The following is a 17,208-nucleotide window of genomic DNA, read 5'->3' as shown; positions in this document are numbered from 1 at the left end:
GGTGTTGGCCACCATAAATTTAGAGAGAGCCATGTTGTACCCCACAGCAAGCATGTTGGGAGCCACATAATATTAAAGCCTACACGTACTTACCATTTGCACACATGTGACCTAACCACGTGACAAAGCCATGACAGACTGCTGTAACCCGTAGTATAAAGTACTCCCTGTGAGTGAAGCCTGTAAACTGTAGACAACAAGAACAAAAAAAGTTATAGTATTTAACACCCTTGGAAATGTCTAGTCAAACAAATACTGTGCAGCTGTCAAATTAGGTGGGTCACCTCAGAAAGCACAAAGAGCCATATATATAGAGAAACAGGATAGCTAGAGCGCTTGTTTAATTCAAGCAAATTATATTTTACATCACAATGACGATGGTTTGTTAGTTATTTAGAAAACATTGCATTGTTTGAGTAACAATATATAATTCCCAGTGTATGAGTGTCTTTTTCTTGTCCCATCCTTCTTGCACTCCAAAAACAATGCAGAAAAGGGAAATAAACACGTCCATAGCAATAGCACAAGGAAGTGAAGAAGGGAAAGGAGAAAATTCCAGATCTATCTATCTACCTTGGTCATATCCCCCAAGAGGGGTAACAGACAGCAAGACAAACACATACAATAACAAAGAAAACAAAATGGAAAATAATATCCCCCCAAAAAAACACAACATTTTTTGGACCATGGCCAACCCAAATGCCCAAACACCCAAACAAGTTAGGCACCTAAATTGGTCATGCTTTCGTCCCTCCAGATGAAAATTCCAGAGCAAGAGTGAGACTTGTCCTTTCTCGTCGGACTCCCCTAATCTGAAACCTAAATATTACAGCTCATTATTTCTGAAGCACTAACTGTCATTATGTTACAACCGTCACCCCACGGAAACAATACTGAATAGGTTTGAGAACATTTTGCAATTGTGGGTTTTACCGACGGATGATTGAAATCGTGCCTGCAATGATCTGAAATAACCACTAGATAGCGATAAAGTGATGACATCGGTTTACCAATTTTCACAAACTCTTAAAGTCAACTATAATTAATTTATAATTGAGGAAGAATCGATTTCCATGTTCTCCACACAGATAAAATTAAACTTATAAAACAGGACAATGTAATTACAGACAAATCACGGGGTGGAGCTTAAAGTGGGTGGAGGAACAAGTTAATTGACAAAAACAAGATACGCCAAGTAAGACTTCACCTTCTGTCACACGTGGAGATCAGATGGAAACTTGCGTCATCTTGCAAAGAAAGCGGAACCTTGCGAACGCCGAGCTGCAGTTGAAGAAGCTGCACGAACTGCAATTGCGACTTGAACTTTACGACAAGCATGAGAAGCAGCAGCCCCCAAAGGCCTGCACGCCAGAACCGTGTGACGTTGAACCACTTGAGGAGCAAGTGGACGTCCAATATGCTGAACCTTTAGCTATGGACGAGGTGGAACTTTTGGACCTGGACACGACTGGATTCTCTGACAATGAAACGTGGTAAGAGTTTGCGCGTTAGAGTGCATTCATTATCTTTATACATTTTCGGCCTAGTGCGCGTATTTTTTCGATTTTTCACATTTTTTTCTGATTTAAAATAAATCGTTTCGATGAATATAATCAAGTTATCAATAGCAACCGGTGGCACACTAGCACTTAGTATCGCAGGCATACCAAAACTTATTTTGAAAAACAGACAAAACACGTTTTCTGTTTTACAGCAAAACTTGTGTGCTTCTTAAATGTTTAGTATTTGCTGTACACTCGATTTAAATGGGCATTGTCTCTTATGTAGCACCTCCTAACGGTAAAAACTTCATTAATTAAATAAACAATATAAAGTCAAAACAATAAGCATACAATACATCCATCCTTTATCTGCACCGCTTATCCTCACTAGGGCCGCGGGGTATGCTGTAGCCCATCCCAGCTATCTTTGAGCAGTGGGCAGGGGACACCCTCAACTGGTTGCCAGCCAGTCCCAGGGCACACGGGGACAGACAATTTGCTCGCTCATTCACACCTAGGGACAATTTGGACCAGCCAATTAACCTGACATGCATGTTTTTAGAATGTGGAAGGAAACCGGAGTGCCCAGAGGAAACCCACGCAAGCACGGGGAGATCATGTAAACTCCACACAGGAGGTTCGATCTCAGAACTGTGCCGCACTTGCGCTAACCACTGCGCCGCCGGGCTGCCTACGCATACAACACATGAAATAGAATTATGCATATGAATGAATGTTTTATTTTGAACGTATTAAAAGCAAAAACAAATGAAAAAGAAAACACAATGTCATCGTACATGTTCAAAAGGGAGTAGGAAGAAGCATATGCTTATTAGATCCTACCCCTTTGACTTCATTAAAAATCATAACTCACAGTTAGCTCTTCTGTGTATTTACATGTAAAAAATAACTCAACAATCTACATATTTACATTGACCTTGTGGATACAGTCTCTTCATTATCATCATCATCACTATCACTACTTCCATCACATTTTTTTACCATCATCATTATCATTGCTATTTTCATATTGTATGATTAGAGTATCTATTAAGACAACATAGTTCTCTTGGGGGCTCATGTTGGAACTGACTGCTATGTGCGTGTGTTGTGCAGCATACAAGTATATTTGGACCTGCAGCAGGACCACCATTCTTGAGTGTCCTGATCCGTGCATTAAAAAGAAAAAGTACAGGAGCTTGAGCCAGATGCCTCCAGCATCAAGCTCCCACTTGTCTGCCCAAACTCTGAGATGTGAAGAATGTCTTTTTTGTGTTCTTTTTAAGATGTATAGCGTTGTGATTGTATCGCCATTTATTTAGTTTTTGTTTGTTTTTTAACCATCCTCGCCACCATATTTATTCACCTCATAGTTTTTGTTTATAAATATTGGTCCAGATTGTGATGGATTTCCATAATATGATGGTGACAGTTATATAATAACAATTTTCAACAATAGCAATAAGCATAGACATATACAATAGTTGATAATGATAACAATATAAATACTTGTTAGGTAAAAAAATTGCATTTTTTTTTTCTTGGATAGCATGAGGTTTACATAAAGGGACCTCACGTAGTTGTCCACCATTTTGCTGCTACAGGTACCCCATAACTCAAAAAGACAAGTCTAAAATGTGAAGTTAAATGGTACGTTTTGGTCACTACAAGTCTGTAGTTTGTATTCTTTCTTGTGCTTTTTAGCACTCATTTTTGGTTGCACCACACATTGACATCCAGTGGTCAAAAGTACACCCTGTCCCTTTAATGTTTTCCCATCCAACAAAAAACTTTTCAAAAGGGTTTTAAATACGATGCTACGGTTCAGTTCAAAAGATATATTCATTTGGTAAGAGTTTTTTTTTTTTTTTTTTTTTCCAATTTAATATGATCAATGGATATTATTTTACTCAAACATTTCAGAACGGGACTGTTAAGGATGGTTTGTTTTGGAAGTTTACCAATGAGAGAGGTATGCTATACCATGCTTGTTGGAAATTTTACATAATTGCTCCCTTATGGAAAAAATGGTTCATACTCTCCTAAAATCAGTCTGTGTCTTCTTGGAGACAGAACGGTGGTGCCTCACACGGACACGGCTTCTTTCAAAAAATTAAAGACTTGACTCATGAATTGCACTCAGACAATTTTGAGACACTGCACACTCCCAGATATGCCAGCCATAATTTTTGGGAAAACACTGATGGGGAGATTTTCGGGGGTAGGATTTTATTTTTGTATGGACAATCGTTGGAAACACAAACATTTTTTTGAAGTGAAAGTTGAAAACGGTTGTTTTGTAAGACTGCTTTATTTGAAGGTTACATTGAAAATTGAAAGAGATAAACAAAATGCTGATTTTTCTTTTTTTTTCCAGGACTAAATTGTGTCTAAAAAAAACTATACCAAATTTACTAATGGTGCTTTGACCCAGGTGGTTAAGAGATCTAAGAATTGTGAACAAGTCTAGATGATCTAATATTTAGCCTAAATGTAACCTCTAAAATGGATAATCTGATACCAGGCTGGTATAGCTTGGTAGATTTGTGTTACCTACATTGTGACCTTTGAATGTCTGTTTAGGAACCGGAGTACAATCAAAACACATATTGATAGAACTTGTGAATGAACGCTATCCATGTGTTTGTGTTTGACAGGTTGTACATGCCCTTCGAAATCAAGAAACACTCTGAGACCTCCCTAACAGCATTGCAATGGTGCCGTCAAGCTCTGGAAAGTCATGAATGGAAGCTAGCTAGGCGTGCCATAAGCCTCCAACTAGAGTCAGGTGTTCTTGTTTATTAATATGTTTATTCATCTTTACCAGAATGTTTCTGCATGTTTGTAACCTTGGCTCCCACTGACTTCCATCTCTGCATATTCACCTTCACTTGCTCGGTTCATTTACTATCCGTGGCTTAAAAAGACTCAGTGGTTTTCTATACGAAACAATGCCTTTTGTTTTTTGTTAGGTCGCCAGTGACCGGCGGTGCTGATACCGCCTTGTTCCTTTCATTGATGCATTTGTCACATCTGAATGAATTTGATATGTATTTAGGTGTAGTTTGGGGTTTTGATACCAAATATTTTAAACACACTTCAGTTTTCATTAGGTATATTATTTTTGTATATGTTCCATAATTCACTGGCCAACAAAATATTTGTTGTCTGCCACTTCACAGCTGATTTAGGGTGAATCTGATTACCCGTATCCAGAAATCATAATGTTTTTCTCAGTGTGGTCAGGATTTTAAGATGGGGCCACAATTCATTTTTATGTTTTTGGTCCAAATGTACTCACGTGAGGAGAATTTGAGAAGGAGTTGGTGGGGGTAAAATGCTGGGTGGGAAAGGTTTTTTTAACTTAGGACTGGATTGACTTTTAAAAGTTTTTTTTTTTCGTTTTTATTCTATGACTTATTTTTTTAGTTTTAATTTGTTTAATTTTGTCTTGTTTGTTCCTTATCATGGCAAAGTGTTCATTAATGTATGCTTTTTGTTTGTATTCGTCTGTGAAAGTTTATTGATGACTCTTTGTACTATACTGTATATAAAAGTTAATATACTTCTGCTTAGTTTTTAATTCTATATTGTTTGTCTTTAATTTGGTTTTTCTAACCACTAAAAGGCCCAAGGTATTACACACCCCATTGTATTTAAAAAAAAAAAAAAATTCTCTGGGTGATAAATGGTAGTCGGCAAATAAAGCTACAGTGTGTGGTTTAGTGTGGAGTGGATATTAGCTTGGATGACATCCCTTGGATGTATTTAGAAGTGCAGGTCATTGTTTGACGTAGTGCTGCCCATTTTCTCTTTTGCTCTTTTTTTAGCTTTGTCTCGCACGTCAGATTAAATTTGTTGGCAGGCCTGATCCGGCTCACATGCCGTAGTTTGCCCACCCCTAAGCTACACGATGCTATCGCACTTTTCTCTGTCTCTTGTTTTCAATCGTACTGAGTCATCTTTGAGAAGATGGCACTATTTGTTTATTTTCAGCTTCCTGTTGGCGTAGTTTAGGATCCAGCCCCCGAAGCGCCCCGACTTTTCCATCCTTAAACACATCGACCGTTGTGTCCTCCATTGGCACATTGGACACAAATTGCACCAATTCGCGGTCACCGGAGACTCACACGCCGACTAAAGGTACACTTGAGGAAATAAGGAAATTAATTTACAGAACCTGATTTTGTTTTGATCTTTTCTAAGTGTCTTCTAAGACGCACCTTCAAACCCCAAGTGGGAGAGCAAAGACTCCCACTTTTATCCCTTTGCTGACCAATGGTAAGCCAAATTCTGTGCCTCTTAGGTAACTACAAGCACCAACTAAAAACCCCAATTTGGCCATACATTTGGAAGTGCTTTGTTTTTAACCCGGTGCGCCTAATGTACCGCAGAATACAAATATCACTTATTGCACAATGGAAATCAGTGTTGTGGCACCGTGGGTAGTATTTGTGTAATGATGAAATAAGCTCTAGTGCCTTTTCATATGTTATCTGTACCAGTGGTGTTCTATTACTAATGTGTCTGTGCTCTGACTGTCACAACTTGGGTTTGATTCCCATTGCATACAATGTTTTGCAATTTGAGTTACTGACATATATTAATGCATTGTGTTAATATGGGCCTGTACATACGATTCAATGTGCCTTACACTCCGGTATATGAAAACTATATGACAAAAGACTATTTTGTTTTCTTGTGGATGTTTCATATAATCCAGTGCATTAATATGATACTCTATTTAGCCATCATTAAAATATTTATTGTTTGTGTTTGCAACTGTATATTGTGCCATTACAAAAAGATCTAAAGTACTCGCATTGTTTATAAAATCCGAAACCAAACTAAACATTGTCAATTTTCACGGAGCGCTGGCAGCAGACAGCAGCGCTCTTGCCCCCTAGTGGTCAGCCTCATGTTTACTTTTTTTAATCCAATATGAAAATAAAGTCCCAATGTGTAATATTTGACCACACTGCACTTTGTTGTCTGATGTGACCGGAGTCATGGCCACAGAGCACAGCGTGGCAGCTGGATGCCAGACAAACATGGTAGTGACCTAAGTGGAGTTTGCACAGTGTAATAAAAATACAAATTTCTTACCCTATGATTTTTTTTCAATGAAAATTAACATTGGTATCTTAGTTCATATATTCTGCCTTTTATTCTATTTTTTTTACTGAATGAACCACTAGGAGGCGCTAAATATTACACACTGTCCCTTTTAGCTTGCAATTGGAAATCGGTACATGTAAAAAAATATTCAAAATATGTATACATTTCAGAACAAAATTAAATATTCAAAATTTCTCTTGACACCAGGCAGCAGACGGCAGCGCTCTCGCCCCCTAGTGGTCCGTGACGTCATTGCTCCTGAGGCGAACGAGGACGATTTGGTCCCTCACGACTACAAACTGCTGGATCTGACTGATGTGCAAGTGATGGCGCGGCTGCAGGAAGAGAGTAGGCTGAATCAAAGTTTTATTTTATTTTTTAATGCCTTGTGGTCGATGTCTAAAGGCCAATTGTGTGTCGTGTCCTTGCTAACTGCAGACCTCAGAGCCCATCGCTATTTTAGCTTCATTAACCCCAGCAGGTGATTGCGTATGTGTGGATGTGTGTGGGCACTGCAGAGGTGGTGACTTGACAAATGACTTGACTTGAGACAGACTTTAGTCAAACAATTGAGTATTGGATTAGAACGTATTCAATTGCTGCAGTTTAAAAGGGCTTGATCAAGGTTTGTAACTAATTCATATGACTTGGGAGTTGACCAGAGATGGGCAAACGAAGTCCTGGAGGGGCAGGCCAATTTTCACGACTGTTACTTCGGAGAATAATAAGACAAAAATACATTCATGTGTTTGAGAAAATGAAAAAAATCCACAACTGTATGTTGGGGTGGGTTTTTCAGGGCGGCAAGTTGTCTTGGATAAAATTTCCCATTCTAGGACAACACTTAAACATAAACAATAATGTAAAATTAAATTTAAATATTTATTCCCCATTCAAAAGTTTACTCAAAATGTTGAAAATATATAAGTCCACCATTGTTTTATATACAATTCCAAAAGTATCAGGTTTTTTAAAGGGACAGTGTGTAATATGTTGTGCCTACTAGTAGTAACTTTTGTTGAGTAAAAAAAAGAAAATATATTCATTTGAAAATTAAGCAAAAGTAACTTATCATCCATACATCCATCATCTGCACCGCTTATCCTCAGTAGGGTCGTGGGGGTGCTGGAGCCCATCCCAGCTATATTCGGGCAGTGAACAGGAGACACCCTGAACTGGTTGCCAACCAATCACAGGTCACCTAGACATACAACTTAATCGCTCATTCACACCTAGGGACAATTTGGACCTGCCAATTAACCTGACATGCATATTTTTGGAATGTGTGGGGAAACCCACACAAGTACGGGGAGAACATGCAAACTCCGTCAGACAGACAGAGGGCGCAAAAAAAGAAATCTGAGAACCAGACTGATCAATTGTTACTTTTTTTCAAAAGGCGTAGTATGTAACGCATTATGGTGTTGAGTGTCTCCAGATGCGTAGTGATGCACGCAAATCTCCAGCCTCACTTTTGGGCGAAAGTGAGACCAAGTATTCTAAATTCGGCGTACCCCTCAGCTCCAAACAATCAACTTAGTGATGGTATCAGCAAACTGCATGCTGCCCCCTACATTATCATACTAAAGGTAATTCTTATAAAAAAACAAAAGATGTAGATCAATTTCTACTGGTTTTACACAGTGGAATCCCTACCTTAGGTTGCTGCCATGTTTGCCTGGCAACTTGCTGCTATGCTGTGCTCTATGGCACTGGTTTTCATTCGCATCAGACTATAAGGATCCTTTTTAGTGGTCAAATATTACACACTGGGGCTTCAAGGTTTTAGTATTGCCTTGGCAAGGGAGTCTAAAATTAATATAGAGTTGTCTGCCATCTACTGGTGGTTTTTCAATTTTACAACTTTACTACAAAGACTGAATTAGTGATCCCTTCAATATTTGAAATCCAACACTTTAATATACTTACTCATTCTTTCTATTTGTATTTGTTTATGTATTTATTTTTAATTTTGGTTTTTACTATCCATCATTCTTCCTCCATTCACACATTTACCTATTTTTTTCGCATATTCATGTATTCACCTGATTTATCCATTTATTTTTATATTCAAATTTATTTTCAGACGTAGTACACAAGTAAGACTTGTCTGCCATCTACTGATAGTTTGGGATTTACAAACCAAATTCAACCATGTTATTCACTTTATATTTGTATTTTCAAATATGTTATAGATTTATTTATTCCTATTCATAGAAATAAGTATTTATCTATCTATCTATCTACCTTGGTCATATCCCTCAAGAGGGGTAAACTCTTGAGGGATATGAACAAGGTCTCATCTCATTAGCCGTACCGCTTATCCTCAGTAGGGTCGCGGGGGGCTGGAGCCCATCCCAGCAATCATCGGGCAGTGGGCAGGGGACACCCTGAACTGGTTGCCAGCCAATCGCAGGGCACACAGGGACAGATAACTCATTCGCTCATTCACACCTAGGGACAATTTGGACCGGCCAATTCACCTGAAATGCATGTCTTTGGAATGTGGGAGGAAACAAGGTTTCCTCACTTAATTTTTAATATAGTTGTGCATCTTTATTTTGATTTTTGGAATATACAGATTTTTTCAGGGAAAACCATATTTTCACTGAATGAAACGGCACACTCTTAAATTTTTGTCAGAATTTTGATTTTTAGATGCGCCCAATAGTCCGGAAAAGACTGTGTTTATTCATATGGTTATGTGTTAATTTATTTGTGAATTCAAGTTATGTTTTCACAACAATATTTTTACATTCAGTTCTTGTTACAAATATTAAATTCAGAATTGTATTAAAGCTAATTTTGTGCTGTTATGTTAAGTAAATGGCATAACCACTCTCACTTCAAGAAATCTGAATGTGATGTTCCCTGCTCAGGGAGCTAAACTAGAACTTGGATTTTGTAATGCCCAACATCCTCTCGTATGCCCCGCCATTCTCTTAACATCTTGGTGACTTGACTTATAAGGGGCATGTAAGTGACTCTATCCCACCTCTGTGCGTTTGCGTGCTTATTCTTCATGACTGGCTTGCGCAGAACTCAGGCAGGATTATGCCAGGACGTCAATCGCGCTAGCCAACCGCCGCAGCCAGAGCGTCACATTCCCTCTCAGCGCTCACCTCGACCCGGAAGACGGAGTGGACGGCGATGGCCGCGTCCCAGAGCGCCACCTTCACCTGCAACCTCGCGGCAACTTCTCCAGCGCCCGAAACTGGCAAAGCTGCAGCTTCCTGTCCACGCATCCACCTCCCGACCCGCTTCATCCCTCCGCAAGCCCGTTGCCTTTCAAACCAGGAGCAGGTGAATGTGACACGCTCCTTTTGGCCTATCACTTAATAATAACTTTCTAAGCCTCTCAAAGAGAGCTTAAAGCACTTCCCAGCAGTGCTTATCAGATCTTGGTTTTAATGGGATGTGAAGAGTGCCGGGAACTTTTAAAAGAGCTCTTGGTGGTACCTTAAGACATTGTAATCAATTTGTTAGATGTAACCCTCAGATGTGAAAGGGGAAAAAATAAAGGTCGTGTGTACATACGTAGATACAATATGTTAGCTATAGTGAAAACACTGTGTTTTTCAACCAGTGCATAATGGTGTGCCGTGATACTCTGTCTAGTGTGCCGTAAGAGATTGACCAATGTTTGCCAAAAAGCATGCCATTGCTCAATACCTTTGCTTTCTTCCAGTGACCAGCCAAGTAACTACCATTTATCTTTAACAGTAGGACGCAGCAGTTTACTTTTTTATTCTCTTTTTATATTTTAATTATCTGTTCACGGGGTAGAACTGTACATTTAATAACCCTTTTTGTTATACAAAGCTATCAAAGATTCCACTGCAATAATTTAAATGAAAGAAGGTAAAATTTTATTGCACATGAATTTGCAGATTTAATTTTTTTTATTACAAAAAATTAACGAAATAGTTAGAATATGGAAAAAAATAATAATTCACTAACTGATATTTTTTTGCTTATTTTAAGTGCATTATAGTTTTCTATACCTATATATTTTTCCTTGTTTTTAATCTTGAAACACGGGTTAGAATATACCGTAGTAAAATCCGAAATTAGAAAAAAAATAAACCAAAATGAGTTACCCATGTTGCCACACGATAATTTAAGATGTAAAAAGGGGACTTGTGTTAAGAAATAATGTGGAAACACTTTAGATAGACTGTGTGCCTCAAGATTTTTAAAACAAAAAAAAAAGTGCCGTGGCTCCAAATACATTGGTCTTGCATATTGTTTTTCAAGTAGTGTGCCATGGCTCTAGTGTGGTGCAGGGAATTGCCTATTTAAAAAAAAACACATGCCATTGTTAGGTGTACTTTCTTTCTGCAACAACAAATAGATACATCGACAGCAACGGATTTCATCATTGATTTGTCATGTTGCGCGCACTCAGCATGTAGATCAATGTAAACAAGAAGGCATTGAATTCCGTTGTGATGTTGAGGGCATATGCTTGATCTAGCAGAAGGCGACTCGAGACGACATTTGGTTTTGCGACTTACTCTTATCTTATGCATCAGATAAGTTCAAGAATTATTTTTGTTAGTAAAAATACTTTTAACTAAAATGATATTTCCCTGCCCTATTGAATACCTTTGCTCAGATTAATGTCTTACAAAAACAAATATGTAAAAGGCACATTTAAGTTGATATTTTTTAATTGATTCATAAATTCAAGAAAATGGAAACGTAGTAAAAGGAAAAGCTAGTATTTTAAAGTAAAATGTTCTTGTTCTGTTGGCAGATAATTGGTCCTAAAATATTAACCGTTTTTTATATCTTCACAGCTAACACTTTATAGAATGCAATATCAAGAAAATATTGTTATTTTAATTTAAGCAACAAAATATTCTCCACTAAAGGAGTTTCAGTAAAAGCACACATTACACGTTTTGGATGAAATGTTCCCCTTTTGTCTCTTTCAGATAAGATGCAGAGGAGTTTTCCTAACCTCTCACCAGATCATGGCGTTCCTCTCTCTTTTCCACTTTGTAACAGCCAAAGTTTTGATTCTCCAGGCAGCCAGTCCCCCAGTGAGTTATCAGTTTTTGTGGTTCAATTTCTCACTTTACTTTCCGTTCTGTCTGTCATTTTCGGGGGCCATTTGACCTAAACAAATATTGCAGGCTAATCTTGCACCCAATTAAACTGATGGTATCCACAAAAATTCAGTCATATTGTTTTTGACCAAGTGTTTTCCTTTAAAGTTATTGTTATTCTTGCAGTGGTTTTATATCAATTGAAAACACTTATTGGTTACAAAACGGTGAACTGCTTTTAATTTGTTCCCGTTTCATTTTATGTTATGATATTGTTAATGGGACATTGTGTCCTAACTAGTCCCCGTTAGGGGTATCAAATCATTAAAGTGCTATTGATTTGAATAATTGGCAAAAATAAATCAAATACAATCAAAAAAAAACATATTTTTTAAATATTCGTAGGTTTTGAAATATCTGTATTTATTTTATATGACTCACCCAGAGGGAGCTATCATAATTGTCCACAATCTTACTGCTATAGGTAACGAAAAACTTAAAAAAGCCTAGACAACAAATGAAAAGTAAAATAGTGCATGTTGGTCATTTTGTCTCCTAAGGATTATTCCTTGTGCTTTGTAACACTTGTTTTTGGTTGCAGTACACAATACATCCGGTAGTCAAATAATACTGTCAAGTCATGTTTATTTGCATAGCCCTTTATCACAAGGAGTCTCAAAGGGCTGAACAGACCACAGATTATTCCCTGATCTAAAACCTACATGAGGTCAAGGAAAAACTCAAAAACCTCAACATGAGGAAAATGAAGAAACCTTGAGAAGGGACCGCACATGAGGTAATCCCCCTTCCAAGATGACCAGGCTGCAACGAATGTTGCAATAACAAATAATACACATAATAAAACCGTTGAAGGGGAAAAAGATGCTATACTATCGAGCATAAATAATCGTTCTGAGTTTCAATGTTGCTGCTATTTAGTAAATTCCAAGATAAAAGGATATCACAGTTTTTATAGGCTAAAAGTAATTTAACTATTCATTCAAAAGGGACAATGATTATGTTTAGACCTCTTAGGTGTCACTGAGTGCTACAAAGCACAAGGAAAAATACTAACTATGCCTTTAGCAAGCTTTTTGGTTCGTCTGGTCCAGGGGTCGGGAACCTATGGCTCGCGAGCCATATATGGCTCTTTCTATGAGTATCTGTGGCTCAGAGACAAATTTGATTGCATGCAAAATTTCTCCATCTTGTTCAAAACTTGAGTTATCCATCCTATTCAGGTACACGCAAAGCCAAACCAAAGCTAAATAATATGGTTTTACTTTGCAGTATATATATAGGGCACGTTTTTCACAAACATTTACAGTCAAGGTGTCACACAAAAAAAGGGGAAAAAAACTCGTTTTGGCTGTACAACGCTAAAGAATCCTTTATATAAAAGTTCACCATATAATCTGTGTTCAGTGTTCAAATACCTTATGATGAATCCACAGAACTGTAAATACGCCAAAACACCGGAAGAGAACTTAGTCATTTGATTGGGTGAGTGGGAGGGATGGGTGGAGCTATGCAAAAAGTGCAAGCACTCCCTCCCATCTCTCGCCCTACGCCGTCTGCACCATAGATAAGCACATCAGGCTCCCTGTTTGCAGAATGTTGTGACGTTTTTACAAAATAACTGCTTACATCTGGTTTTGAAACCAATATGTATGAAAAAAAAGGGTCAAAATGAGTTTAACCGATCTTGAGTAATTGCAAGAAAGACACAAGTTTAAAGTGGTATGTTTGTTGATTTTGGGACACGGGCTCTGGCATTATTCTCTTTTCATAATTTTTATCAAATCATCAAAAATAAATGTGCTGAAGACTAAGCTTTTGTCTGGGGCGCGGGTTTAGCAATTTAGTAAATTTGTCTCATAATATATGGTGTGGCTCTTTCCCAAAATAAAATTAATATTTTTTGCTTTTATGGCTCTTTGAGTCAAAAAGGTTCCCGACCCCTGGTCTGGTCAATCAATAGTGGGTTTTTTTTTTTTTTTTTTTTTTTTTTTTTAATGAATTAAGTTTCTTACCACTAGAAGGTGCTAAATTTGTTAAATCATGTTATCAGTATTTATACTGTAAATAACGAATTATCTTGAACCAATATTTATTATTAATTGCTGCTATCTCAGTTGCTGCCCACTGCCTACTATATTGTGTTCCGTCTTGTAATGTGTAATTTACATATGTTTTGGTAATTGCTCTACCCCTAATTTAAAAAGTAACATTGAATTCAAATGTTACTTTTAAAGTTCTATTTCACTTTAGAATCTTCGAGTGCACTGTATGGGGCAGCATTGAATTTCATTGACACTTTGTGTCATGACAATAAAAGTGTTATATTCTATTGGATAATATTCGATGTCATGTTAAATGAGAGGTCATCAAACGTTTTGAGTTGCGGGCCGCATTGGAGGAAACCGAAAATAGCTGATGTTTTTTATCCAATTGGTTTTGAAACACACAAAATATATAACTATGTTCCTTACAAATGAAAACTATTTAACAGTAATAGAAAAGTATTCTTCTTTTTTTGAAGCAAAAAATGTGATCAATTCCATTGAAAAACTCAATGCAAAGAGGCCCACATCAGAGGTGGTTTATTGCATTGAATGTATTATCTTGATATATTAAATTGATATAAAAAGCATCCACAGAAAAAGGTTGCCATTTATGTGAATGTGGGCCATGAGGGTAATGAAAAAGATAGGCTTTAGGAGGCCAGCCTTAGGAAAATCCCAATCCCCTCTGCCATCACCCTTCTAAACAACAAGCTGTGCTGACCCATCATGTCAACCTGTCGTCATTGTCCTACTTTCATGTTTTTCATTCTGCTATTTTTGTAAAGTAATGCCTGTTGTTTGTACCCCTGATAAGGGGACCAATACATTACATCTGAATCTACACAGGGACATGGGTTAAGAAATCCAGGGGCGTGCAATCGTATTGCCTTAAACGAAGACTTCCATTTCAAATCAAATAACATCTGAATGGGTGTCTGCACAATTGTCTGTTTGATAAGTGGTGGTCAGTATAAACAATTGGTGGAGGGGCATGTGGCTTTGACGACATTCAGTGGACATATCGAAAACTGCAGGTCATTGTTTGACTAAAAGTGGCTTGTTTTTTTTTTCCCATGCTATTCCCAGAATTATCTCGCAGGCCACATTCATTCTGTTGGCGGGCCAGAGACGGTTGGCAAGCCATAGTTTGGTGACCCCTGTTTTAAATGATCAAATTATAACTGCGTTTTGGGATAGTTCTGAACTTTTATCATAAAACCGGTGATAACTGAATTCCCTCATAACTTAAATATCTCTCCCAGTGGTCTCCCCTACCCAGCGGTCCAGCAAAATTCCAAGTATTTGCAGCCCATCTTCAAGGTCACGGCAAGCCCTGAAGGTGGACAGCAGCCCTGCCGCCAGTGGCTCGCCCTTCGCAATGATCTCCAGTTCGCCCGTTGGAAAAAGCAAGATCCCGATGCTCAGTAAATGCACTTCATCTTTCGACTCGTCTCCAAACCTGATTTGTTCCGCCCCTTTTGGTGACGTCACAAGTCCAATCTGCAGGTGTAAAGTAGCCCAGCTGGGGTACAGGTATAGAAATGCAGTCAGGTTATTTTCCATGTGACCATAAAGGTGCGGCATTCTGCTCCTGAGATTCTTTCCATTTATAATTTGTTACGCAAAAGCTTGGAGGGACCACTGACATCATCCTATCACTATAGCTATCCTGCGTTTTTTTTAGTAATGGTATGTTGCTTGTTTTTACTTGTCATGTTACTTTCATTGTTGCTTAGGGAGAGTCACACCTCGTGGTAATCATGCTGCTAACGAAGTCTTTGATAACTTTGTTTTTAAGATATTGTTACATCTTCACATATTTGTATGGATTGTGGTGATAGTTGTTTTAAAAGGTGTTTCAATGTACCTCACCATGTGGTTTAAGGAAGCAACACTAAACTACATACGTATTTATTTCTCACCATGTATAAATTCTGATAGTGTAACTTCTTATTTCACGTCTCCACACAAATTTGAAGTTTCTTGCATGATGTAACCATTAATTTAGAGCACATGTATTTATTACTTTTGAAAGAAATGTTATTAATTTTAATAAATCATTTTAAACCATGCTTGGCTTGTTTTTTTTTTTGTAATGTTCAACATATTCTGTGGTTCACTGGTCATCAAATACATTTAATGTATTATATAATTGTGTGTTCTCTTACCATTGAATCTGTTCAACCAAACTACATACCTGTCAAGCTCCATGCCCTTACAAACTGTCGTATTTTCCCTTACAAAATAATCTTACACCATATTTTTTTCAAACATGTTTATGTAGTTTAACATGTTATATTGTACATGTGTTACACTGTTCTCGTTTGCCCGCGTCCCTGCGTCCTAGACGCATCATTGTTGCTGGGGACGCATCGTGTCAAATAAACATGCGTCCCCGGGACGCAACTTTTTTGACACAAAATTGTCGTTATTACCTTTTGTTATATCATATATATTGTTAATTAACATTTTGTTGTGAGATCCTGAGTTGCTCGACATGAATGAGGTTTATTATTAAAAAAAAAAGTATGGACGTTCTCTGTAGAAGGAAAAAATATATGCAAATATAATTAAGTAAAATAATACATTGTCTTATTCAAATTATTAATTCATTTTCTGCATTAAATTATTGTTAGGAATATACTGATATATACTGATTAAAGGGATAACCACAAACCTGTCTTTTTTTCATTTTATCCTTTTATGCTTCCTTTTTTTCTTAACTTCTTTATACAACATAATTCGTAATATAATGCATCAAAGCAAGTGAGCCGTTTGAGAGCCGGCTCTCTTTAATGAGTTGAGCCAAAAAGCCGGTTTTCTAAAAAGAGACTGACTTCGTTTCACTTTACAACAATCACATGAAATCCGATGTTGAATGATGCATGATGGGAAATCCCCAGGTGGCAGATGCATGCGCACAGTAGCATCAAACTGCTCGATTCGTTTGCAACGAAAAAAACGATACCGAGATAGAGGCTACCACGGCGAACTCCTTTGATTTGATTGATTTGCCGTTTCGTGATAGTCGGTGTATACTGGATGGTACCCATAACTGACAAATTTGCGTTTTTCCATACAGATTTTCTTGTACGTCGTACACGTCTTAAAATGCATAATAAATGCACTTTGTACGGCAAAAACGTACAGGTTGACAGGTATGAAACTATCATAAATTATTTGTATAGCTTCTCAGGCACAGATTGCAACATAACGAGCTGTATAAATACATTCACTGTACTGTATAAGAAAACAAAATCACCTCCTTGTCCCCAACTCTATAACCATGAACGCCAAACGCACACAATGGTTAAAATAAAGTCAAAATGAAATAATTTTAGAAATTTATTTAACAGAAACCATGATAAAGCACAGTCTAAACGTGTAAGAAAAAGGGATCTCTGTGAGGTCGGCTCATCCATAATAAAGAGACTGTGTATTTGTCCATTAGAGGTCGCGCAATTTGGG

At 37.6% G+C, this 17,208-nt stretch overlaps 1 protein-coding gene across 1 annotated transcript; it reads left to right on the top strand.

Moving 5' to 3' along the window:
* The first annotated feature begins 1,169 nt into the window (after positions 1-1,169).
* Positions 1,170-15,812, top strand: LOC148370198 (uncharacterized). Its single transcript, XM_088332601.1, has 8 exons — positions 1,170-1,493; positions 4,160-4,290; positions 5,499-5,645; positions 5,709-5,783; positions 6,828-6,968; positions 9,660-9,923; positions 11,561-11,668; positions 15,003-15,812. Exons 1-8 carry the CDS (start codon positions 1,231-1,233, stop codon positions 15,305-15,307), a joined length of 1,434 nt encoding a protein of 477 aa, XP_088188727.1. The 5' UTR covers positions 1,170-1,230; the 3' UTR covers positions 15,308-15,812.
* The last annotated feature ends 1,396 nt before the right edge of the window (positions 15,813-17,208 follow it).

The sequence above is a fragment of the Urocampus carinirostris genome, chromosome 3 (genome assembly GCF_059441175.1).
Source record: "Urocampus carinirostris isolate Australia breed hairy pipefish chromosome 3, RoL_Ucar_1.0, whole genome shotgun sequence".
Lineage (NCBI taxonomy): Eukaryota > Metazoa > Chordata > Actinopteri > Syngnathiformes > Syngnathidae > Urocampus > Urocampus carinirostris.
The sequence above is the reverse complement of the archived record's forward strand: the minus strand, read 5'-3'. Positions and strand labels throughout refer to the sequence as shown.